Source organism: Halichoerus grypus, chromosome 7 (genome assembly GCF_964656455.1).
Source record: "Halichoerus grypus chromosome 7, mHalGry1.hap1.1, whole genome shotgun sequence".
NCBI lineage: Eukaryota > Metazoa > Chordata > Mammalia > Carnivora > Phocidae > Halichoerus > Halichoerus grypus.
Window position 1 is genome coordinate 55,020,208 of NC_135718.1, and position 20,410 is coordinate 55,040,617.

At 49.6% G+C, this 20,410-nt stretch overlaps 1 protein-coding gene across 1 annotated transcript; it reads left to right on the forward strand.

Annotated features, from left to right (window-relative positions):
- The first annotated feature begins 2,085 nt into the window (after positions 1-2,085).
- NPFFR1 (neuropeptide FF receptor 1) lies at positions 2,086-8,146 on the forward strand. Its single transcript, XM_078076916.1, has 4 exons — positions 2,086-2,091; positions 2,245-2,590; positions 6,054-6,153; positions 7,270-8,146. The coding sequence occupies exons 1-4, from the start codon at positions 2,086-2,088 to the stop codon at positions 8,144-8,146; spliced, it is 1,329 nt and encodes a 442-aa protein (XP_077933042.1).
- Positions 8,147-20,410: the final 12,264 nt, after the last annotated feature.

Below are 20,410 nucleotides of genomic sequence, written 5' to 3' on the forward strand. Positions count from 1 at the left end.
GACAGGAGCCATAGAAAGGGGGAAAATCCTTGGGGTTGGAGAAAGCAGGAGCTAGCACAAGGTGTCCAGAGCGGAATGGGCAAACGGGCATGTGGCAGGGGGTGAGGTCAGAGATGGTAGCAGGAATCAGAGCACAGGGCGTTTGGGAGGCCGAGGATAGAGTTTGGATTGTATTTGGAAGACAATGAGGGGTCTAGGCAGTAATCCTTAGGGGCTGCTGCCCAAAGCATTGGTGAATAGCTAATGGGATTGGCTCCATCGGAAGAGCATGGGACTCTTGATTTCAGGGTCAGGAGTTTGAGCCCCACGTTGGGTATGGAGATTACTATAAATAAATAAACAAACAACCTTTTAAAAAATTATCTAATCATCAGGGAATTTGCATGCAGATGCTGGGTAATTGGTAATATTACACATAATTGTCAATTTTGTTATGTGTAATACTGATACTCTGGTTACGTGAGGGGTTTTTTAGTCCTATCTTTTAGCAATCCGAACTAAAATGTTTATGAATGAAAGGAAGTGATGTGCTATTCCAAAGAGAGGTGGGGGTGTGGGTGAAACCAGGTTAGCCTTAGGTTGATCATTGCTGAAGGTGGAGGATGTATGCACGGGAGGTCTTTGTACTCTTCTCTCTTGTAATAGTTCATTAAGCTGTATACTCTTGTATATGTCCACGATACCGTTCTGTCTAGTGCATGTTTGACATCTTCCATAGTACAGATGTTTGGGGGCAACCGGATGCCTGGGAGCGCCTAAGCAGGGGGCTGTCACCTCCTCCTCTCACCCAGAACACCCAGCGTCTCCACCTCTACCAGCAGGCCCTCCGCCTGCCCCCAGTGCCCCTGCTGCTCCTGATGGGCCCTCCAGCCCTGGTCATGCCAGCTCCTTGGTCCCAGAGCATCTCTAGCCTCCAGATCCCAAACCTTCGGTGGGTCTCCAGGCTAGTGGCTGAGCTCTGGATGCGACACAAGACTCCCCAAAGACTCTTCATCGCCTGGAACAGGCCACATCCAGTCCCAGAGGAAAGCAGGAGGAGAGTTTATGAGACAACATCATGAGTCACCACATCAAATAGCTTCCCAGAGGAGCTGTGGTTGGACACGGAACTGCTCCTTCCCACAGGTGGCTGGGAAAGCACACGCTAAAGCTGGACTCTGATTCAGAGACACGCAGAGCAGAACCACCTCCGCGGCATATCCCCGAGCCACCTGGAGAATGTCACAGAACCCCTCTGCTCTCAGTTCTCCCATTTCAAACGGGGTCATACCTAACATGTTTGCCTCAGGGGGTAATTGGGAGGGTTAGATAAAGTAATGCATGTGCAAGTGCTTTGTTAAATGCTGGGCAAATGAAGCAGCTGATACCATGATGGGAGAGAGTGATGGATGCATGGTAGCCTTGGCTTTGGATGGTCTTCTGGTAAATTTAATGTGTGCCTTTACTCCTTACCCTGGTTCAGAGTCCTCTTCCATTGTCCCTTCCTCTATTGCCTTCTTGCCTTTTCCAGCTAAAGTTCTGTGGAGGAGATGAGGAGGGAAAACAAGCATTTTGAGGGTATAATAGTCAGGAGACTATTTCAGGAGAAAACAGATGGTGCACTCAGAAAGCACTTATCTGAAGAGTTTAATAGAGGGACTTTACAGGGGAGAGGGGAGGGTGAGAACCAGCAACGGATGGATAAGCCATGGGACTGGCAATCACAGGAAGCTGTTGGGGCAAGGAGAGAACACAGTGTCACTCTGGCCCCCAAAGAGCTAGAGTCGTGGAATAGGGTCACCTAACGGGAGCTGTATCCGTAAAGACAGCCCCACAGGCAGAACTGGGCCAGGCAGGGAGGGAGTCGGGAGATGAATACCCTGACATCTGTCTTCTCCAGTCCTTCAATCTCCTTCAGTGCTTTCCATTGGCTGAACCTGGTCAGAAACCAGAGGGCAAGGGAACCTGGCCGACGGAGTCCTTAGAGGTCAGCCTCTGGGGCAGACAGCAGGGCTCCGAAGGATGGAGCCCAGATGGGGCAGGGGGGTGGGCCATATGCGAATGGAGAAGAGCCAACATTGGGAAATGAGTTCTGGACGAGACGAGATGAAGGTATGAGATCAAGGTTTGCGTGCTGTGGGTTGAAAGTGCATCCAGTTGCCGCTGGAGTTGAGCACCTGATCGGGGTGCTAGGACATGGTCAGGATCTGGAGCACAGAAGGGTCTCACCGGTGGCAAGAAGTCAGTCATCTCTTCTTTGCCTAGGATCCTGACCTGTATCCTCCTTTGCTTCTAGGGGAGCCCTCCCAGCCTCCTAACAGCAGCTGGCCCCCAAGCCTGAATGGGAGTCATGCCAAGGCCACCCCAGCTGTAAACCTCACCTTCTCCTCCTACTACCAGCACTCCTCCCCAGTGGCAGCCATGTTCATTGTGGCCTACGTGCTCATCTTCCTCCTCTGCATGGTGGGCAATGCCCTGGTCTGCTTCACTGTGCTCAAGAACAGGCACATGCGCACTGTCACCAACATGTTCATCCTCAACCTGGCCGTCAGCGACCTGCTGGTGGGCATCTTCTGCATGCCCACTACTCTCGTGGACAACCTCATCACTGGTGAGTGGAGGCAATGGAAGCAGTGGGAGTCCCCTCCCCCACCCTCCCGAAATCGTTGCGGGCCTGGTCTCTTGGCCAAGATGCCATTGTCTCGAACTCTCCAGACAGTCTTGTGGCTGAGGGATTAGGTCAGAAATAATAGAAACAATGAATTAATTATTCTCTTCATTCTAGGCATTGTATGACTTACTCTGCCTGCATTAACTTACCCAATCCTCACAACAATCCAATGAATCATGCGTTGCTATTATTATCCTGATTTGGGGGGTTGGGGAAACCGATGCTCAGAGTGATGAGGGACAGGTCTGTAGTTACGCAGCTAAGTGTCAAGTCCCATGTCCTCACACCCGGATTTCCAACCACTACACCATTCAGTCTTACTTTCCTGGGTAGCTCCCCTGCGCAGAGCTAGAACCCACAGGTTTCCTCTGAACGTGGACCTAATAATCCACTTATTTGAGTTGTTCTCCAACCAAAGAGAGTTCTGCCCTACAGGTAGTGAGCTCCCTGTCACCGGGAGTGTCTACGTAGGGACTGCCTGGCCATTTAGCAGTGACTTGGTAGAAGGGATTCAAGCAGAACGAGACCACCTGACCTCCACATTCCTGCCTGTTCATCCCACAAATGGTGGAAGGGTGTTTCTATAAGTTTCAGGACCCAGGAAGTAGAGCCAGGACAGTCAGCTTTCCCTCGGCTGCCCTGGCTCGGTCTGGTGGGACCTTCACTCACAGCTGGATCTCAGGTTCTGCCAGGGCTGCTGAACATAAACTGCTCATCCTTCTCCTTCCCAGCACACCTAGACCCACACATACGCGTGCACACCCACACACACGCAGAAGTGCACACACCTAGCAGCACGCTCATACACATGCACCAGTTAACAATGACATGGTGAAGTCACTAGTTGGTTAAGGTGGTGTCTGCCAGCCCTTTCCACGTGCCTAAATTAAAAAAATGGTTGGAATAACACATTCACATGGCAATCGTCAAAAACTACCAAAAGGTTTCCAGTGAAAAATGTCCCTTCCATCCCTGTCCTCTGGCCTCCCAGCTTCTCTCCTGGGAGGAAATCAATATTGCCAATTTCTTGTGTCTCTTTCCGAAAGTATTTTTATGCAAGAACAAGCAAATTAAGGACATGCTGACTTTCCAAGCAGTCAGTTCTGCATCTTTACTTTCTTTTTTGGCTTCAAAATATAGAGTGTATATCGTAAGTAGGATTCGTTAAAATTAATTTACATGCAGTTATTCCATATTAATAAATAGAAGCATTTTTCATTCTTTTTGGCAACTGCTTAGCATTCCATTATATGGATGTACTATAATTTATTTAGCCAGTCTCTTTCTGATGGGTATCTAGGTTGTTTTTAACAGAATCTTCTGCAATAGAACAAACCTTCATTCAGCTTTTCTTTCCTTTTCTCTTTTCTTTTTTTTTTTGGAATGAAGATGCTGAGGGTTGAATTATTTACATCTGCTGCTCCTGGTGCTATGTGACTTCACTGTGTTGCAAAGACCCCCATTTATTTTTTATTCCTTCTCTTCTGTGGCCCTACCCCACTACCTAGTCCCTTCCCCACCCTATAGGCGAACATTCTACTAAACATAGCCTGTGTCTTTTCACTTGTATGCCTTCTTACAAAAAGTGCATTGCAAATGTGTGCATGTTTACATTTAAATATTTTTGTCCAGGTACAATTTAATATGCACAAAAATCCTCCTTTTTTTAGTGTACCCTTCCACAGGTGTTGAGGAACACACACAGTCATGGAGCTACCACCACAATCAAGATAAAGAACAATGTCATCCCCCCCAACCACTCCCTTGTTTTTCTGGGTTGGGGTTTTCCTGGCTATTCTTGTGGATCTGTTGGTTTTCCTGGCTATTCTTTTTTTTTTTTTTTTTTTAAGATTTTACTTATTTATTTGACAGAGAGAGACACAGCGAGAGCAGGAACACAAGCAGGGGGAGTGGGAGAGGGAGAAGCAGGTTCCCTGCTAAGCAGGGAACCTGATGCGGGGCTCGATCCCAGGACCCTGGGACCCGGACCTTTGTCACTGGGCTTCTATTTACGTCGCCCTGCATACATCTCACCTGAGGCCGCTAAGGGTTGCCTCTCTGCTCCTCGGGGTGCATCCACCACATTTTACCCTCTGGTCCCCCAGGGATGGACACCCAGGTGGCCTCCACACAGCAGTGTGCGCAATCCAGCCTGCCTGTGTCAGTGACGTCATGGCGGGAGTAGAAACGTTGCCATGTGGGGAGATACTGGACTCCCAGATGGCAGATGCTATAAATCAGAGGGTTTTTTTAATTTTAATTTTTTTTTTTAAGAGCTGATTTACCAGCACACCACTGCCTCCCACTCTCCAGCACTACAAACAACTGGAGTATGGGGGAATGTCTCTGGGACATGAACTTGGGAGAGGACTTGCCGAATCAGGGAATTTGCACATACCCAGTTTTCCAAAACAGAATCAGGCTGCTTGCCATGGTGATGTTGGCTTTCCGTGATGTTTAAACTCCCCAGCACCCACACCAAACTCTCACATTCACCCATTGTGATTTAGGGGCACAGAGACTGGAAACCAACTCATCTCCCCTCAGCTTTCTCATCTGTGAACAGGAGATCACATTAGGGTTGTTGGGAGGATGGAACGAGACAATGCCTGGCACTCAGTAAGCATGCAGGCAGAAAGGTCACTGGGGGTGGCTGCTGGGGAAGAGGGGGCCCAGCCCTGGGAGAGGGCTCCTGAGGCCAGGTACAACAGACGAGAACAGATGGGACCCCCAGACCTAGAGGGGCAGAGACACCAGGCAGTGACCAACGCATGGCCTCAAGGAACCAAGATGTGGATCCAGCTACCAGTCCTGAGGCCAAGTGGGGCCCCGGCCTCTGGACAGAGCAGAAGCCTGGGAATCAGAGAGAGACACGGGAGGGGCTGGGGCTGCTCGTGTCTCCTCGACCTGGGAGTCAGGCTTGCTCTGTCCCAGTGGTTCTCAGCTCTGGCTGCCACTCAGATCCCCCGGGTGGATCTGAAAAGTACTGATGTCTGGTCCCACCCCCAGAGATGCTGATTGTAATTGATCTGGCATGGCTCAGGGCACTGGCTCTTTTCAAAGCCCTCAGGTGATTCTAGTGAGTGGCCAGGGTTGAGAACTGTTGGCCTAGACCTTGAGGCAGGGCTATGGGAGCAGAAAGCCGGGCAGATCTGGCTGGATACAAAGGTCCTGGAGAGAAATCCTTGGTCAATATAAAGACTGTCTCTCTAACGGTGAGAACTGACCGCAGTGGTGTAGACTGGTCAGTTCGTCATTTCTGGAAGTGTGTAAGCAGAGGATGACTACCTAGCAGGACATGGAGGAAAGATCCGAGCCACAGAGGGGACTGGCCTAAATGACCCAAGGTCTCCGGCTCTTCGTGGACGAGGCACTCATTCTGTGGTGGACTCTGTCATTGCAGGGTGGCCCTTTGACAATGCCACGTGCAAGATGAGTGGCTTGGTGCAGGGCATGTCCGTGTCGGCTTCCGTGTTCACATTGGTGGCCATTTCCGTGGAAAGGTGAGAGGGCTCCTGGCTGGGTTCTCCTTGGCTGACAGGGGCTCGGCACGAGGAAGAGCCACCGTCACCACTGTCGCACTGACCAGAAGGCTGAGGCTGAATCGTGAGCCATAAAGGGAAGGGCTGTGGGGCTAGCTGCCCTCTACACTTGGGGCACCTGCAGAGAATACCACGACCTTCGTCTAGAAGGCCTGGAGGCAGCTCCTGTGAAGGTTTACTAGGGATTCCTGGGTCCTGTGGGAGCTTGAGGGCAGTCCTTGTTTCCTGAACAGTAGGAATCCTGCTACCCATGAGTCTGAGCAAGGAAAGCCAATTTGGGGGGGGGATATCAGAGTGTGACCCTGCTCCTTCACTACCCACCCCCCTCCCCACTCCTCCCAACCCCCACCTGCAGGCTCCTTGCTGTTCTCTGGCAGCCCAAGCCTTACTAGCCCTCCATCTCCACCCTACCTCAAGCTACTTCAGGTCTCTTTCCGCCTCAGATTCTCTGATAAGCATGAGTTGGCGAATGGAATGGAGCCAGGGGCCAAGGAAGCTTTGCACACAGTAAAACTAACCCAAATGCATGCGATAGGTCCTCTTCCCCTCCTCCACCTCAGTAAGCTTTTGCACTAAGGGCTCATCTGGGCATTCTCCCCCAGAGCATGGGGGGCAGGCAAGGATGCTGGCCAAGACAACATAGGGACAGCCTATCACGTAGAGTCCGCCCCTGAACTCCCAGGGTTTTCTGGAGAATCCCTAAACAGCTAAAAATGTTCTTTGATACACTTTCCTAATTAGCCTACTCCAGGACAGAATGTGCAGACTGATCCCTTTGCTAGCTGCCAGCTAATCAGTTTATGCCCCTGAAGTGCCCAGACACGAACGTTTCCCACGCTGCCCCAGTTCCTCCCCACGTCCCCCCTCCTGGTTTTGCCTTTGTTCCCCGGCTACTGACTCCCTCGCAGGTGAGAACCAATTTGCTTGCGGACTACCCTAAACTGCCTGCGCTGCTCTTGGAAGGTGCCCACGGTGCCCACACCCCGCCAGCCCCCACCAGGGGTAGCTCTCCTCCCCGGGGACAGGGACCCCCGGGGCCGGTGCCCAGCCCGCTTCTCTTTCCTCCCCCGGCCGCAGGTTCCGCTGCATCGTGCACCCTTTCCGCGAGAAGCTGACCCTGCGCAAGGCGCTGGTCACCATCGCGGTCATCTGGGCCCTGGCCCTGCTCATCATGTGCCCCTCGGCTGTCACGCTGACCGTCACGCGCGAGGAGCACCACTTCATGGTGGACGCCCGCAACCGCTCCTACCCGCTCTACTCGTGCTGGGAGGCCTGGCCCGAGAAGGGCATGCGCAGGGTCTACACCACCGTGCTCTTCTCGCACATCTACCTGGTGCCGCTGGCGCTCATCGTGCTCATGTACGCGCGCATCGCCCGCAAGCTGTGCAAGGCCTCGGGGCCCGCGCGGCCGGGTGGGGACACGGCGCCCGAGGGCCGGCCGGGGGCCCGGCGGCGGGCCCGCGTGGTGCACATGCTGGTCATGGTGGCGCTGGTCTTCACGCTGTCCTGGCTGCCGCTCTGGGCGCTGCTGCTGCTCACCGACTACGGCCAGCTCAGCGAGCCGCAGCTGCAGCTGGTCACCGTCTACGCCTTCCCCTTCGCGCACTGGCTGGCCTTCTTCAACAGCAGCGCCAACCCCATCATCTACGGCTACTTCAACGAGAACTTCCGCCGCGGCTTCCAGGCCGCCTTCCGCGCGCCGCTCTGCCCGCCGCAGTGGGCCGGGCCCAGGGAGGCCTACTCCGAGCCGCCCGGCGGGCTCCTGCGCGCCCCGGTCTCCGTGGAGGGGCAGCCCAGCGACTCGGGCCTGCCCTCCGAGTCCGGCCAGGGCAGCGGGGCGCCCCGGCCCGGCCGCCTCCCGCTGCGCGGGGCCCGGGTGGCCCACCACGGCTTGGCCGGGGAGGGTCCTGGCTGCGGCCCCCTGCCGCTCACCATACCGGCGTGGGGTAGCTGAGTGGGACGGGGAGGGCGGGCCCCTGACCCCGGGGGGACCCTGGGGGGGGGCCCGACGGGACGTGGGACACCGCGACAGGTTAGCAGCCAGGTGTGGTGGGAGAAGGCGGTGCCACGTGCCTCCCCCCCCCACCGGGCGGTGGCCCCGCGGGAGGTCTCTACTCTACTGCCTTCCCCCTCGGAGGGGGGCCGACTTGCCACCAAACCCTTCCTCGTGTGGCCAACTCCGCACCCACCGTCTGGCTGAATCCTCACAACGCTCTGGGAGTAGGTCCTCTTTGTCCCCCTTCTACAGATGCGAAACTGAGGACCGAGAGGAGGTGTGGCTCTTCTGGTCTCTCAGCTAGAGGTCGCCCAGGAGCCTGATGCCAGGGTTGTATGGACAGCTCCGGCTGTCTCCAGGAGGGCCCCGTAAGGTGGGGCACAGCGAAATGGGTAAATCCTAGTGATGCCGCTGGGAAGGAGCAACGAGCAAAGCTGTCCTGTCCATGTGATGCTTTGTGTCCGGTGTCCTGGAGTCCCTTCTGTATTACCCGAGTCCCTTTTGCTTCACCCTCTCCTGGGAGAACATGCTGGGCCCCTCCTGCCAACTCCCCATAGGTTTGTTCCGAGAGGGGTTCTGGACCATTCTCTTCTTCCCAGAGTCCTGCAACGGGACATCACGTCTAAGCAGCTGCACAGGGAGTGTCCGTTGCAGATGCTCTGGGTCTTGCCCTTTGGATCCGAGCCCCGAGGAAAGAGGAAAGGGTGGTGTCTTCCCTCCTCTCCTCATAGGGCCCACCGCCATCACCCAGGCCCAGGCGAGAACTTACAAGGTGACAGGTGGCTGTCAGGCCACGTGGAGGCGTCTGTTTATTTATTCCCGGACAGGAGGAAGGGAAGGCACAGTACCTACTTTCCGCCTCTGGAAATACATCAGCCCACTGGAGCTGCGTGTGAGCACAAAGCCTTCCCAAGGCCTCGCATCCCTGTTCCCCCAGGCCTGGGAAGGGGGGTAGGCCAATCAGAGCTCAGGTGCCCTGGGGGCCTCCTGGAAGCCAACCTCTAAACCCCTCCCTGGTACAGATGGCTCCTGTCCTCTGAGAAGGGGTGGAGACCAGGAGGCCCTTGGTTTTCTCTAGCTCTCACCCAGTCCACCTGCATCACCTTGAAGAAATGAGGCTTCTCTCCGTGAGGTGGGAGGAAACGGGATTGCCTCAGTGACCCCTGCATGGCCCCGATAATCTGAAGTTCACTGGACATTTCCCCCCTCCTCTCTATAGAAAACACAATGTTGCTAGAATGTTCTGTGCATAGCAAATGACTATTTCCAGGGGTCAGGCCAGACAATGCAGCTCTGAGGCTTGATGGTTTCTGTAAGGGACACACAATGACTTAACCCTGTTTTACTCCACTTTAAGTAAGTACTGGACGTAGGAGCAGACGAAACTTCCCGAGCGGTTGTACAGCACGTTCTCCGAGCACGTCCCCTGACACTGTCTCATCAGATCCATGCGAACGAGGTTGTTGCTGTCCCACAAACCGAGTAACCGAGCCTGCAAGGAGCCAAGGTCACAGGCCACAGAGGGGCAGGGTTTGGATTAGAATTTGTCTTCTGATGGTTTCTTCCCACACTGCATCCTCCCCCTCAGGGAAGTGGATTGGGCATAATGGGGAGCAAACCGAAGTTCCTACAAAGGTTTTCTGCCTGACAGTGAACCAGAACACTCATGAGCTAGGATCCCTTCAAGCTGTCAGTCTGGGAAATGGGAGTCTCTTGTGTCTACTCTTGTAATATCCAGACTGAGCTGTTCTGTGCACAATATCCATAACCCATGCACTGAGCAGGCCCCCGAGAGCCCAGTGCTGGTATCTGGGGGTGATGAAGGAGGGTCTCCGGAGAGGGTATGCCATCCTGTCCCTCATTAGCTAGTGCACCTATGGGCCCCATTTCTGGTGCTCTGTGTTAAGTGTCACATAGGCCAGAGGGTTTCCGGCTGCTTTTTGTGAAGAACTGTCTCCAGGCTCTAAAAATTGGCCAGAGAAAGGGCCATCTCAAACCCCAATGCTTGTCCCTATGGCTGGGTTGGATCTGTCCAGAGACACTGTCTGGTCTCTCCTCTGGTGTGTGTTTCTCCTTTAGCGTGGCTTCCCAACCACAAAGTCACAGCCTTTATAGTGGCGGGGAGACCAGAGTGCTCACCCCAGCCAACCTTTCCACCAAGGCCCCTTTGTTTTATTTCCCCCGAAAGGTGCCATGCTTTGAAAGACTGGGCCTGCCAAAAAAGCTGTACTAGGTCATAATTCATATATTTTGCTGTTATTTTTCTTTTTAAAAATCAATCAAAGGCTATGCCTGCCCATTCAGAGATTCGATCTGAATGGTAACAAGCATGACTTTATGCTTTCTTGAAGGGGTGAGGCCTTGCGGGTATATGTAGAATGTTTGATTTTTGTGCATGTTTTAAGATATACACAACATAAAACTCACCATTGTTAACATTTCTAAGTGTATGGTTCAGTGGCCATAAATGCATTCACACTGGTGTGTAACTATCACCACTGTAGTTTTCCAGAATTTTTTTTAACATCCCACTCTGCAACTGTGTACCCATTGAACACTAACTCCCCATCCCTCCAGGCTTCTGGTAACCACCATTCTACTTTCTGTGTCAATGAACTTGACTACTCTAGGTCCCTCACACAAGTGGAATCAAACATTATTTGTCCTTTCGTGTCTGGCTTATTTCACTGAGCAGAATGTGGTCACAGTTCATCTGTATTGTAGCATATGCCAGACTTTCCTTCTATTTAAGGGTGAATATTATGTTGTATTTATATGTCACATTTGGTTTAGCCATTCATCCATTGGTGGACATTTGGGTTGCATCCTCATGTTAATTATTGTGAATATAATGTGTGGAGTTTTAAGATATTGGAAGTAGTTCCTAAAAATAATGCCTGTGTGGCCCTAAGGACAGAGACCCCAGGTTAGAAACTCAGGATCTCTCCCAACTCAGCACTGATGGGTGACAAAGCCGAGGTCAAGGAAAGCTGTGATTCTTCTCACTTCCCTGTGCCGACCCCACTGTTCTGAGCTTCCGCTGGGCTTTACTTCTTCACTAGAGTGGCTAGAAAATTGTATGATCCTTCCATGGGATGATATGAAGTTATTTTTATAACTATAGCTTTATTATCCTCACTGCAATCCTCTGTCGCAACACCTGGACCCTGTCAGGAGCCTTGTCCAGCTGTCCCAAGGCACACGGTAAGCAATGCAAACTTCTCCTGATGGGCCGTCCGTCGCCTATGGGCTGCTGGGGTCTCCTAAGGTGACTGCCTTTCACAGGCAGAAAGTCTGAAGACGAATTGGATGTGTGATGGGTAAAAAGGGCCAGAGACCTGTTGACACTGAGCACCCCCACCTCGGAGGACTCTTGGAGGAACTCTGTGTCCCATCCTGCCATGTGCAGCACGAGCAGTCATTCTAAGCGGGGGTCTCCACTGATGAATGGCCTCTTGACTTCACCAAGGCCATGCGGCACTCAAGAGACCAACGTGAGCTGGAGGCAGGTGCCCGGCCTGGACCCCACAAACCACAATGTGCCCGGCTCTATGCTGAGGACCTTCTCTTGGGGCCTGGAAGACGCATGAGTTGATTTGGGTTGGAATGGAGGGCTGAGCTGGCAAAGGAGGACGAGAGCCCCCTATCATTAGTGTACTGTGTATTCATCCAGAAACCCAGGTGAGAGCCAAACCGAGAGCTGGGTGGACAAAGCATTGCTATTAAGCTCTGTACCTTTTTGCATCCGTTTCCTCAGCTCACCCCTGAGAAGTGCCACTGAGGAAAGATAGATGAGAAGGAGGTAACCCAAATGGGCTTCATTACAAGCAAACAATGTTGAATCGACAATAGGTTCCTTGTGGAATAACCCAATTATTTATGTTTATGGCATTTTGTTGTTGGTTTTTTCTCTCTCGACACAAACACTCCATAATCATTGTAGAAATTTCACATTTAGACGCGCAACAAGAAGAAAATAAAAAGCACCCAAATCCCACCACAAGAGATAAGCATAAAGTCATTTGCTGTCCATATGTTTTAAAATTTTGTAACAGCCTTATTAAGGCATAAGTCGCGGGGCGCCTGGGTGACTCAGTTGTTAAGCATCTGCCTTTGGCTCAGGTCATGATCCCAGAGTCCTGGGATCGAGCCCTGCATCGGGCTCCCTGCTCGGCGGGAAGCCTGCTTCTCCCTCTCCCACTCCCCCTGCCTGTGTTCCCTCTCTCGCTATGTCTCTCTCTGTCAAATAAATAAATAAAATCTAAAAAAAAAAGGCATAAGTCGCATACAACAAAGTTCACCTATCTGAACACCTAACTTTAGCTGTTGTGTACAGTTGTGTAAGCACCACCACACCCAAGGTATTTCCAGCACTGTCCCAAAATTCCCTTGTGCCTAACTGCAGTCAACCCTCTCCCTCACTCCTGGCCCCAGATAACCACCCATGTGATTTCAAAATGTCATGTACATGGAACCATTCAGTGTGTAGCTTTTGAGTCTGGTTTCTTTCATTTAGCATGATGTTCTTGAAATTCATCTATGTTGTAGCATGTGTTGGTCCTTGGTTCCTTTTTATTGCTGAGTAGTATTCCCTTGTATAGCTGTATCACATTTTATTTCTCTGTTCATCAGTTGATAGACATTTGGGCTGTTATTCAAGTATGAATTATGAATTATGAATAATGCTGCTATAAAAGAATTCATATAAAAGTCCTTAGAGTATATATGTTTTCAGTTCTATTGGCGTGGGTTTGCTGGGTTGTATGGTGAGTGTATAGTTTAATCGTGTAAGAAACTGCCAAAGTATTGTCCAAAGTTGCTACACCATTTTGCACCCCCATCAGCAGTGGACGAGTGTTCCAGCTGTTCTTGCCAATGTTTAGTAGTACTAGTCTTGGAAAAACATCCCTGATGACTAGTGATGCTGGGCATCTTTTTGTAGGCTTATTGGTCATTCGTAAATCTTTCATTATAAATGTTTCCAAATCTGCCTGTCTTTTAAAAATGTGATTATATTGTAGAAACTTTAGTATAGAAATTTGCTCTAAATCTAAGAGGAACTTATCACTAATAGATTATTATCTTTTTGGGGGGGGAGCGTCAGGGGGAGAGGGAGAGAGGGAGAGAAACTTAAGCAGGCTCCACGCCCAGTGTGGAGCCCAATGTAGGGTTTGATCTCATGACCCTGAGATCATGACCTGAGCCAAAATCAAGAGTCGGACGCTTAACTGAGCCGCCCAGGCGCCCCCACTAATAGATGATTTTTAAACCCATCAAGAACAGGTTTAAAGCAAGATAAGTAGATAGAACATGTGAGAGGAGGGAGGGCGATTTGAAGAGGGGATTAGGAATGGCCTCTCTAAGGAGGTGACATTTGTGTACAGCTGTGAATAAAGCGAGAGAGAAAGCCATGTGAATTGCTGAGGAAAGAACAAGGCAGATAGAATATCATTTGCAAAGCCCCTGAGACAGGAAAGGGATCAATGAAAAAGGAATTAACACTTATCAAATGGTACGCATATCGAATGAATTTCAAGAATTACATTTCTGGTCAACTGAAAACTGTTAAAAGCCAGGCACAGTACTCAATGCTTTTGCCTGTGATTTATTTCTCCCAAGAGACTCGCAAGCTCCATGAGGACAGGAGCTCTGTCTGTTTCACTCACCTTCGTAGACTCAGATCTAGGACATTGCCTGGTACATAGGAGACACTCAGTAAATGTCCGTTGAATGGGTGACATAATGAAATAAACAAGTATTTCTTACTCTTCCCATATTACAGATGGAAAACCCAAGTAAGTTACTGAAGGTCCCTTAACTAGATGGTGGTGAAGCTGGGACTCACATCTTGATCCATCTGGCCAGAAAGTACAGGTTATGCAAATCCTCCCCCCCACCCCCCAAGCTGCTGTGGATTCTCCTTCCTATATTTGGGATATTGAGGTTCGGAATAAAAGAGGCTTGATGGAGGTCCCCTTTGATCCAAAAATAAAACCAGCCAGCCACAGGCTCCAGACTGCTCTTTTGGCCAGAAGACCCCATTTCCATCCCATTTAGTGGCTTCCCAAACTTTGAGATGGAAGGCGTACCAGCAGTGTAATGAAAAGGTGAAAACTTAGTTTGATCCAATGCCACATCAAGTCTCCAGGGGCTGAAAGCCATTATCCTTTTGCCTCCTGTGCCTTGCAGTCCGTGATGGGGTAAAAGTTGCCCATCTGGCTGCCGTGTCTTGCCTGGAGGTGTTTGTGTTCTCTAGCTAGCTGCAGTGCCCAGGCCCTTGAATCCCTGTCACCAGCAAATGTGGCTGTTGTCATGTGCAAGCATCCAAATTAATGTGGGTGGAAAAACCCAAGCTTAGTGATTTGGGCAAATTAGTTTATCTGTCACATAGCCAGTGGTGGTGTTAAATCACTCTCTGTTTGAGGAGTAATCACTCCCCGCCCCGCTCTGTCTTCCTCTCCGCAGGGAGGTTAGAACAGCCAAAGCCAAGCTGTTCCAGTGACAGAGCAAACCTACGTTTCCATGATTTGACCACCCCCAAGGAAGAGTATTTTACACAACGTAGTTTGTTCATTCACAGTGCTGTCTGGAGGGGCTTTGAAGCCACCTCTAATGATCAAAATCACCCCTTCATTCTCCTTGAGTCCACGTCTTGGTAAAATGATTCTGTTCCCTATGCTATAAATTATGGACAATAAACTCATTATGAAAGTGTTGAGTGTTTGCTTTCTGCTTTCCATCGTATTAGTAGCTTTCCCTCTTTTGCATCTTTACTGTGAATGACAGGTGTCCAGGCAAATAGCCATCCCCCCAAAAAGGGAGACAGTAGGCTATGTTACCACCAACCTGACTGCAGTATTCCCATTTTACAGGTGGGGAATGGAGTTGTGTAGAGGCCCAGGAATTTCCTTGAGGCCCCCACATCTTGCAAGTGGGAGAAATCAACGCAAAGTTTCAGGCTCTGTGGGTTGCAGTCCAGTGTTCTTGACACGTTACGAAGTTTCTTACTTGGTTAGCTCCCTACTTCTAGGCGTATGTGAGAAGTTTAGATAAAACTTAAATCTGGTATGTGTATGCTCAACAATGCTCCCAGTGTCTGCTAACTCTGGGAACATGGACCTCTCACGGTATAGTAGGCAGAGATAGAAAGACAAAAGCTGTCATGCGGTATACTACTTTTTACAAGGGAATATCATGGTTGGCCAAAGGAGCAATGGAACAGCCTGAGGAGTGTCAGAAAAGAATTCCCGTAAGAGGCTTGAAATAAGTCTTAAAGACTGAATTAGAGACAGCCAGGTAGAGAGGAGGGCTTGAAGCACGGAAGTGATGCACTCAGATCTTCATCTGTTAAAGCTTATACTGGCAATGGGTAGAGAGTGACTTGGAGGGAGATGGAGCTGGAGGCCAGTGAGGGAGGAGGTATTTGGGGGCATCCAGGTGAGATATCCCAGGATTGGCTAAGGCAGTAGGAATGGAGAAGAGACAGCAAGTTCATGGGATGTTTGAGAGATCAATTCAGTATTATTTGGTAACTGCTAGGGTGTGAGAGGATGGACCATCATTCTAGGATACTTTTAGTTGCCAGTAACCGGCTTAAACGGAAGGTTTGCAAAATAGTTAAGTGCAGACGATTGGTTGATCCAGAATCTCAACAATGTCACCAAGGACCACACGGTCTCCATTCCTCTGCTCTGCCATCTACAGTGTGAACTTGGTCCTCAGGCTGCTTGGTCCCTCATGGTGCAGAATGCAGCTATCAGCAATCAGAGCTACTTGCTCTCTTATTTACATTGAGAGAGAAAGAGAGAGACAGAAGGAATACCTGAATATCTCTTCCCATGACTTTCTCCTAAGAGAACACAATAACTTCTCAGAAGGAAGCAGGAAACTTATATTGGTTCATATTAGGTCAGGTGTCCATTCCCGAACCAATCCCTGTGGCTAGGAGAATGCCATGTTCTGAATTCCATGTTCTTTGATGGGGTTCCAGACAGGTAAAGGAGATAGGATTGTAATGATTGATTTAGACAAAACAAGGCCCATCCCTGGAACTAGAGTCAATCTCCAATCTAATTAATCTGGGGGAGGGAGTGACAGATTGATGGGAAGTTGTATCCATTAGAATGTCTTTCGGCTGCAAGAAACATAATACTGTGAATCAAACTGGTTTTTATGCAACAACAAAGTCAATTTATTATCTTACATAATGCATTGGCTATTAGGAAGGTCAATTTATTATCTTTTCATAAAAAGACCCGAGGCAGGAAGGGCCCAGTTTTAATTAAGTCAGCAGCTCGGTGACGTCAAGACCCAAGATTTGTCCCCCTTGGCATCTTCATTTTGGGAATATTGGTATTACCTGCAGCCTCTGTCCCCTCCAGATTGTAAGACAGGGCCAATTCCATGAAAACGTGTAAAGGAAGAAGAGTATCTCTCATAGAAGCAAGAAGACTCTATCACACCTCCCCTTAGACTGCATTGGCAGCATTGTGTCACATACTTACAACGAAACTAGTCATTGGCAGGGAAACAGAACCACTGTGATAAACTTAATCAGACCCTCCCCTGGGGCTGGGATGGCACCACACTGCCCGAAACACATGGCCACACGGGGGTGGGGGGATTCATGTCTGAACAACACAGTCCTGTTGGGAAGGAGAAAGGGGAGTGGTAGGTGTTGGGTGGGCAACCACCAGTGACTGCTACAGGGATTAACCAGGAGAGGCCCAAGAGGAACTCCTGGGTAGGGTACTGGGCCGTTGAGCCACGGTCAACTGAGTCTATCCCAAGATAAAAAATTTTTGGACTTGGTGAATATGAGGTGCTCATGCGCCAGCCACGTTGAGAAGTCTAGAAGGCAGCTAATGTAAGGCTTGATCATCCCCTTTTTAACATCCCCCCTTCCTCTGGCTTCCAAGACACCATACTTCCTTGTTTTACCTCCGACCTCTCTGTCACGCCTTCTTCGGCCATCCATCCCTGGAATATTGAGATCCCTCAGGGTTCTTTTCTAAGCCCTCTGCTTTAAAAAAAAAAAAAAAAAAAATTGTGGGGCACCTGGGTAGCTCAGTTGGTTAAGTGTCTGCCTTAAGCTGCTCCCCCTGCTTGTGCTCTCCCACTCTCTCTGTCAAATAAATAAATAAAATCTTTTAAAAAAAATTGTATTTCATTCCTATATATATTTTCTCTAGGTGGTGTCATCTTCTCCTGTGGCTTGAATTGCCCAAAACAATGACTTCAGCCAACCTTCATTTCTCTTCTCAATTCCAGGCCTCATATCTATTTTTTTTTTAAGATTTTATTTATTCACCTGACAGAGAGATAGAGAAAGCCAGAGAGCACAAGCGGAGTGAATGGCAGAGGGAGAGGGAGAAGCAGGCTCCCCATTGAGCAAGGAGGCTGATGTGGGGCTCGATCCCAGGCCCCTAGGACCATGACCTGAGCCGAAGGCAGATGCCCAACCTACTGAGCCACCCAGGCGCCCCCAGGCCTCCTATCTAACCACTCACTGGACTTCTCAACCTGGACTATTGTCTCTCCTTACCCCCCAGAATCTCCGTAAGATTTTCTCCATTATGTGTTACTGATAATTCTGGACATTTTCCCCTCTGTCTTATAAAATGGACTATGTTACTGGAACTATTCAAGCTGCCTCTTCATCCAGCTCTATTGCTGTCCTAAGTCCCTGTTGTCATACCCATCCATTCTTCACTCTCTTCCCCTGGCTCTGCTGTTATGTGTTGTGGGCAGGGGGCAGGGGGCAGTAATTCCCCATAGGCTAGGTTTTCCAAACTCCTGTGTCAGAGGCATACAAGATTATATTATTGTTCCCAATTATTCACTCTCTTCCCTGAAACAGGAGTATAGAACCCTTTATTACCAAGTATGTTATAATGCCTCCCTGCAGATAAATATACTTCTCTGTCCCCTTAACACTGGGCCTGGCTACATGACTTACTTTGGCCAATGGAAAGTGAACAGAAGTTCAGTATCAACTCTGACCAGAAGCTTTAGGAAGCCTGACAGTATGGTTCAGCTGTTTCTCTTCTCCCTGTACCATGAGACCAAGATAAGAGCTGTTCCCTCCATCAGGATCCTAGAATAACAGGTAAGGTGGAGCAGAGTCAAAGCCAATCTGTAGCCCGGACATGTAATCTGAGAAAGAAAAGAATGCAGTGAGGGGCGCCTGGGTGGCTCAGTCGTTAAGTGTCTGCCTTCGGCTCGGGTCATGATCCCAGGGTCCTGGGATCAAGCCCTGCATCGGGCTCCTTGCTCGGCGGGAAGCCTGCTTCTCCCTCTCCCACTCCCCCTGCTGTGTTCCTTCTCCCGCTTTGTCTCTCTCTGTCAAATAAATAAATAAAATTCTTTATAAAAAAAAAAAGAAAAGAATGCAGTGAGATTTCAGGGGACAGGGCTGTCTGTTAATACATTAGCTAGAAAAAGCTGACTAATAGAATGATCAGTGCAAGTTGCAGAATGCTGTCCTTAAGTATGTGCCATTGCGGGGCACCTGGGTGGCTCAGTCGGTTAAGCATCTGCCTTCAGCTTGGGTCCTGATCTTGGGGTCCTGGGATTAAGCCCCACGTCAGGCTCCCTGCTCAGTGGGGAGGGGAGCCTACTTCTCCCTCTCCCTCTGCCTGCCACTCCCCCTGCTTGTGCTCTCTCAAATAAATAAAATCTTAAAAAAAAAAAAGTATGTGCCATTGTTTCCCAGTGGTGGGCAGCAAGTGGTGTGGCCTTTGGTCATTTAGAAGGCAGATTACATACCAAGTAGCTCGTGAGTTTAGGCAAAAAGGTTGGGGAAAAGATTTTTATGAGTTTGCCTTTGTTGTTTTTAGCTGCATTTGACAGGCTGCTACAAGAAAGAGATGAGCTCAGAAAAGAATTGACTATTTTGTAAGCAGAGATTAAAATTCAGCTTTGGGACAGAGACCAGATCAAGGTCATGAGTAGTGGCTGCTAGTGAGTCTCTTGGTGGATAAAGTGACTCAGAAAATAGTCTTAAGAGCATGGCTCTCCAACGGAGGCTTGGTAAGTTCAATTTCCCTTACCAGTGGTGCCTAGAGAGAGACGTATGTCTTGAAAAGAATTATAGGTGTGGTAATTGGCACATAGAGCTGACTAGAAGCAGGTCAAATGCTACTCAAGGTGTAAAAAGAGGTGTGCAACCAAGACACTTGGGCTAAAAGATGTGATTGCTGGAGACCAGCATTTGGGCTCCCAAATTTCTGTGCACAGAAGGAAGCTGAGAAAGCTGCTCAGCCCCCAATCAGCCACAAGTTAGGAAGAACACAGGCCACTCCCAGGGACCTGAACTCGAACTTAATCAAGGAATGTTTCCTACACCCAGCAGGATTTGGGAATTCTAAGAACCAGTGATGGTTGTGAGTCTCTCATTCTTTCTTTTGATGAACAGAAGTGTTTATTCTTATTTATTCTGTCTTTGTTCAACCATCTCGTATTAGGTATAGATGTGGGGGGCAGTAGATAACATTTGTCTTTAAGTTCATTAATCTCTGGATCAAGAGGAGCCGTATCTGGACATAATGCCGAGACTATCATGAGATATTAAACTTTGGCCCTCATGTCATGATTGGTTGAAACTTTTGGGTGTCACTCTCGGTAGAAAGAGTGAGTATATTTTTCATGCAAAAAGGAGAGAAATGAATATTTATGACCAAGAAGGTAGGCTGTGATAAGAGAGTATTATTTTTACTATTTATTTGCTTCTCTCCCTGTAGGAGAATTAGACAGCCCTCAACATGGTTACCCATTTGCATTGTCTGCTACAGGAGGAGTATATTTCTATAACCTGTTGGCATCAGGCAAGGTCATATGACCTGCTTTAGCTAGTTGAATGTGAGTGGAAGGGACGTACACCTTTCTAAGCAAAAGCTTAAGAGCCTTTGTGTGGTTTGGCCATTTCCTCCTCCCCTGTGCTTGGTCTTGTTAGGGGCAGGCTGGGGGATGCTACTTAGCCTCAGTCTGCAGATGAGAAGGCATATGAGGCAGAGCTAGGGGTGACTCATAGCACCACCGTGAAACTCGAGAAATAAATGTTCATTCTTGTAAGCAACTGAGATTTTTTTATATTGTTTATCACAGCAGCATAACTAGTCAAAATTGACTAATACAGTTGGCTTTCATCTGGGCCCAGCCAGCGGGAATCACTGGCAGGAGAATGGAGAATGTGAGGAAGGGAAAGAATACGTCTCCCCTTCC